Raw genomic sequence first — 4,855 nt, 5'->3', positions numbered from 1 at the left:
GTTGAGAAAGGGGGGGGGGAGCTGGAAGGGGGGTAAGGGATTGGGCGGAAGGGAAGGGGGGTTGAGAAGGGGGTAGCTTGGGGGTTGAGGAAGGTGGAAGCTAGTAGAGGGGGGAGGGGGGATGTAGGGGGTTGGGGAAAGGGGGAAGGAGGTTGAGAAGGGTGGGAGCTGGTAGAGTGGGGAGGGGAGAGGTGTGGGGTTGAGAGGGGTTAGGTAAGAGAGGTGTCGGGGGTTGAGGAATAATTGATGATAATTAATAATTTAGTTATATTCCATGTATTATAATCGATATTCCTGGTTTCTCTTTCACTTTGCCTCTAAATGACCCCCTTTTGAGCAAGGAATGGCCGGGGTTAGCATCCACTGGCGGTGCGGGAATCGAACGCGGGCCAGCAAGACGAGACGAGATCGCTTCGCTGCGCCACCCAGGGGGAAGGGGGTTGAGAAGGGGAGGGGAGCTGGTGGAGGGGGGGAGGGGAGAGGTAGGGGGTTGGAGGAAAAGGGGAAGGGGAGAAGAGGGGGAGGGGGTGGGTGGGGAGGGAATGTTGGTGATGTGAGAGGTGAATGAATCATTTTTTTTTCTCTTTTTTATTCTTTTTTATCTTTATTTTTCTCGTCTTCGTTTTCTTTGTGGGGTGTCGTGTATTTGTCTTTTTTTTTTTTTTTTTTTTTTTTTTTTTTTTTTGCATGGTGTTTTGTGGCCTGTGTGTAGGGTTGCCAGGGGTACGATGCTCGCTTTCTCTGTCTCTGTCTCTCTCTTTCTTTCTCTTTCTCTTTCTCTTTCTCTTTCTCTCTTGTTCTCTCTCTCACTCTCTCATTCTCTCTCTCTCTCTCTCTCTCTCTCTCTCTCTCTCTCTCTCTCTCTCTTCTTTTCTCTCTCTTTCTCTTTCATTTCCTCCCATCTTCCTTCCTCCCTCTCCTTCCCGCTTTCCTGCCCTATTCTTCCCTCCCTCCCTCCCTCCTTCCCTTCCCTTCCCTCCTCCCCTCCTTCCCTCCCCATGCATCTCATTCTTTCTTGACGATGTTTTTTTTTTCTTTTCTTTTTTATGCCCTCCCTCCTCGTCTAAAGTGATGAGCGGGGAAATGTACTTGCTCAGCTCGGTCTTATGTGGTTTCTTCAGGGAGCTTCTGTAATGAGGTTCCATCCTCCCCTGTCACGCACGCACGCACACGAATGTGTACTTACACACACGAGCGTTTTGCGTATGCATATACAAACATGTATCTGCGTACAAACATGTATCTGCGTACAAACATGTTTGCGCGCGGGTATGCACGCACGCACGCACGCACCCACGCACGTACGTACGCACACACACACACACACACACACACACACACACACACACACACACACACACACACACACACACACACACACACACACACTCTCTCTCTCTCTCTCTCTCTCTCTCTCTCTCTCTCTCTCTCTCTCTCTCTCTCTCTCTCTCTCTCTCTCTCTCCTTACTTTCTTACCAAAACATGGTACTTAATCTCCTCCTTTCGTCTATTCCTCTTCTTGCTTTCTTCATTTCCTCATCTCTTTAATATTCCGCCCTTTGTATAAAAGGTATGAATATCTTCGCAATACAAGAGATATATTAAATACACCCCTTGTATTGTGAAGATATTCATTCTATTCATACCTTTTATACATCTGCCTATATGAATACGGTTCATTCCGTCCTTTGCTTCTTCTTCTTCTTCTTCTTCTCCTCCTCCTCCTCCTCCCCTCCCCTCCTCCTCCTCCTCCTCCTCCTCCTCCTCCTCCTCCTCCTCTCTCTCTCTCTCTCTCTCTCTCTCTCTCTCTTCTCTCTCTCTCTCTCCTCTCTCTCCCTCTCCCTCTCCCTCTCCCTCTCTCTCTCTCTCTCTCTCTCTCTCTCTTCTCCCTTTTCGCACCCTACCCTGACCTTTTATTGTTTATTTGTTTATTGTTGTTGTTGTTGTTATTGTTATTATTATTATTGCTATTATTATTATTATTATTATTATTATTATTATTATTAATATTATTATTATTATATCATTATTTTTATCATTATTATTATTATTGTTATTATTATTATTATTATTTTTTTATTATTATTATTATTATTATTATTATTATTATTATTATTATTATTATTATTATTATCTTCTCAAGTGCCCTGTCCCACAAGGACGTTGGCGATCATGGATTTCCACCTCTTTCTGTCTTTTGTGGTCTTCAGAAGTTTTCGTTCCGTTATACTCGTCCATCTACTTATGTTTGCTGTGTAGGTTAGTCTTTGTCTGCCCCTGCTTCGTTTTCCATCGATCTTGCCTGTCAGGCTAAGATGTTCTAGCTCTTCCTTTCGCATTACGTATCACAAAAATTCCAACTCTCTCTTTCGGATGTTCTTCAGAAGAAAACGCTTTGTTCCTGCTCTCTCCAGCACTTCCTGGTTTGACATTTTATCTCTCCAAGATATTCTCATCATTCTCCAGAGAAACCATATCTCTGCCGATTCAGTGCGTTTCTCCATACCCTGTGAAATAGTCCAGCATTCGCTACCATACGTGAGGATGGAAAACACGTAACAGTTCAGCATTCTGATTTTTGTTGACATAGAAATTTTGTTGTTCTTCATTATTTTGCTCAGTTTTTCAAATGCAGCTTTTGCCATTCCAATTCGTCTTCTGATTTCTTGATCATTTTTACCATCTTCCGTTATCATGCTGCCAAGATAGTTGAATTTCTGTACTTGTTTTATCAAGATGTCACCAATCCGTATCTTACACTGTTTAGCAACTTTTTGTTTGCTGATTACCATACATTCTGTCTTTCTACAGTTTATGGTGAGCCCTTTCTTTTCGCTGGCTTCAACCACTTTGTCTAGTATCTCTTGCAGCTTCTCTTCTGACTCTGCAATTAACACCGTATTGTCGGCATATCTCAAGTTGTTTAAGTTGTGGCCTTCGATAAGAAACCCTTGTAATGTTGATATTTCACGAAGGATAATCTCACTGTAAAGGTTAAAGAGATCTGGGCTAAGCACACATCCCTGTCGAATGCCTCTTCTAATGTTGGTGTATGAACTGTCATCTCCCACTCGCATGCATGCCGATTGTTCCCAGTAGAGGTTGCGCAGAACTCTGAAATCCTTTCCATCCAGATCTAAACTTCCTAGCATATTGAAAAGCTCCTCATGTTGCACTTTATCAAAAGCCTTTGTATAATCAATAAAGCACACGTATAATTCCTTCTGCATCTCGATAGCTCTCTCTGATAGTATTCTCAGTACGAAGATCGCATTCTTTGTGCCAGAATCTTTTACGAACCCAAACTGTTCTTTTCCTATCTCAGGTTTTATCTTACTTCTTGCTCTCATCATCAGAATACGGAGTAGAATTTTTATCACATGGCCCATTAGGCTAATCGTTCTGTGTGATTCACATTCAATTGCGCCAGTTTTCTTGGGGAGGGCTATGAAAATAGATTTGCTGAGATCTGGGATTTGTCCGCTGTCATATACCTCGTTCAAAACTTCGGTAAGCTTCTCTATACCAAAGTCTTCCAGCACAACAATCATCTCTGTAACGACTTCATTGGGTCCTGCAGCCTCATTCCTCTTCATTGTTTGTAATGCACCTCTAACTTGTGATGTTAAGATTTTCGGGCCCTCGATGGCCTTTCTTATTTCTGGTTTGTTGCCCCTATAATCAGCAAAAAGTTCCCCGATGTATTCTGTCCAGCGTTCAAGGATTTTGTCCTTTTCCATTAAGACTTCTCCATTCTTGGATTTTATGCATCCTGTAGAAGAACAACCTTTGAAACCCGTTACTTCCTTAATCTTTCTGTACATTGCGCCTGGTTCGTTGGTTTTGTGTCTTTCAATTTCTTCACATTGTTCATTAAGCCAGATCTCTTTGGCTTCTCTACATTTCTTTCTTATTCCTTTGCTCGCTTGCTTGTACTCGCTGCTTCCGCGGTTGTAATGCTGTTGCCTAGGGCGCATTCTGTCCAAGATCTCATTCGTCATCCACTTGCTCTTTGACTTTTTCATTATTATTATCATTATTATCGTTATTATTATTATTATTATTATTATTATTATTATTATTATTGTTATTATTATTGTTATTATTGTTATTATTATTATTATTATTATTATTATTATTATTATTATTATTATTATTATTATTTGAGATGAGGGTCTAATTTTTTTAATAACTTCCAACTTGAAGGTCTGGAAATTCATTGTAAGTAGCCTGTGTCATCAGTGTTTATACGCGATTCTTTCTGGCTTTGAATCAGGCTGTGATATTTACATGAATATATGCATATGAGTATGCGTCTGCTTAGGAGTTTATGAGTAGGCCTACGGATAGACCTCTGATCGTTCGAATCTGTGTTGATGTGTAAATTTAAGCGATGTAAGCAATAAACAAATACACAGACAACAGAAATATTAGATGGAAAGATAGAAAAATGTTAGTTTTAAGAAGAGAAATGCATATAGAATAGAGAGGAGACAGAGACGGAAACAAAAGCACTTATAGAAATATAGAAAGAACGGGTTACGGAGTCGAGATCCGGAGTGTAAGCGATGTAAACAAATGTACGAGGGACGGTGTTGACGTGTGTACAGACTCAGTAGAAAGGTTGGTGGGATAGAGATGGAACGGAGAGACAGATAAATGCGATAGAGATTTGAGAAGAGATAATGCTGATAGAATTGAGAGGAGACTGAGGCGGAAACAAAGGCAGTTGTAGAAATATAGAAAGAATGTTTTTTTTTTTTTCTCGAGGCTCGGCGCAAAAACAGGAAATATATATCCCAAATTATTTTTAAAATGTCAGGGACCGACCTATTTATAATATTTGGAATTTGAA

At 40.9% G+C, this 4,855-nt stretch overlaps 1 protein-coding gene across 1 annotated transcript; it reads right to left on the bottom strand.

Annotated features, from left to right (window-relative positions):
• Positions 1-1,528: 1,528 nt before the first annotated feature.
• LOC119573587 lies at positions 1,529-3,977 on the bottom strand. The gene is made up of 3 exons (XM_037920797.1): positions 3,338-3,977; positions 2,810-2,884; positions 1,529-1,557 (listed from the first exon to the last, which is right to left on the bottom strand). The coding sequence occupies exons 1-3, from the start codon at positions 3,975-3,977 to the stop codon at positions 1,529-1,531; spliced, it is 744 nt and encodes a 247-aa protein (XP_037776725.1).
• Positions 3,978-4,855: the final 878 nt, after the last annotated feature.

This window comes from Penaeus monodon, chromosome 5 (genome assembly GCF_015228065.2).
Source record: "Penaeus monodon isolate SGIC_2016 chromosome 5, NSTDA_Pmon_1, whole genome shotgun sequence".
Lineage (NCBI taxonomy): Eukaryota > Metazoa > Arthropoda > Malacostraca > Decapoda > Penaeidae > Penaeus > Penaeus monodon.
The sequence above is the reverse complement of the archived record's forward strand: the minus strand, read 5'-3'. Positions and strand labels throughout refer to the sequence as shown.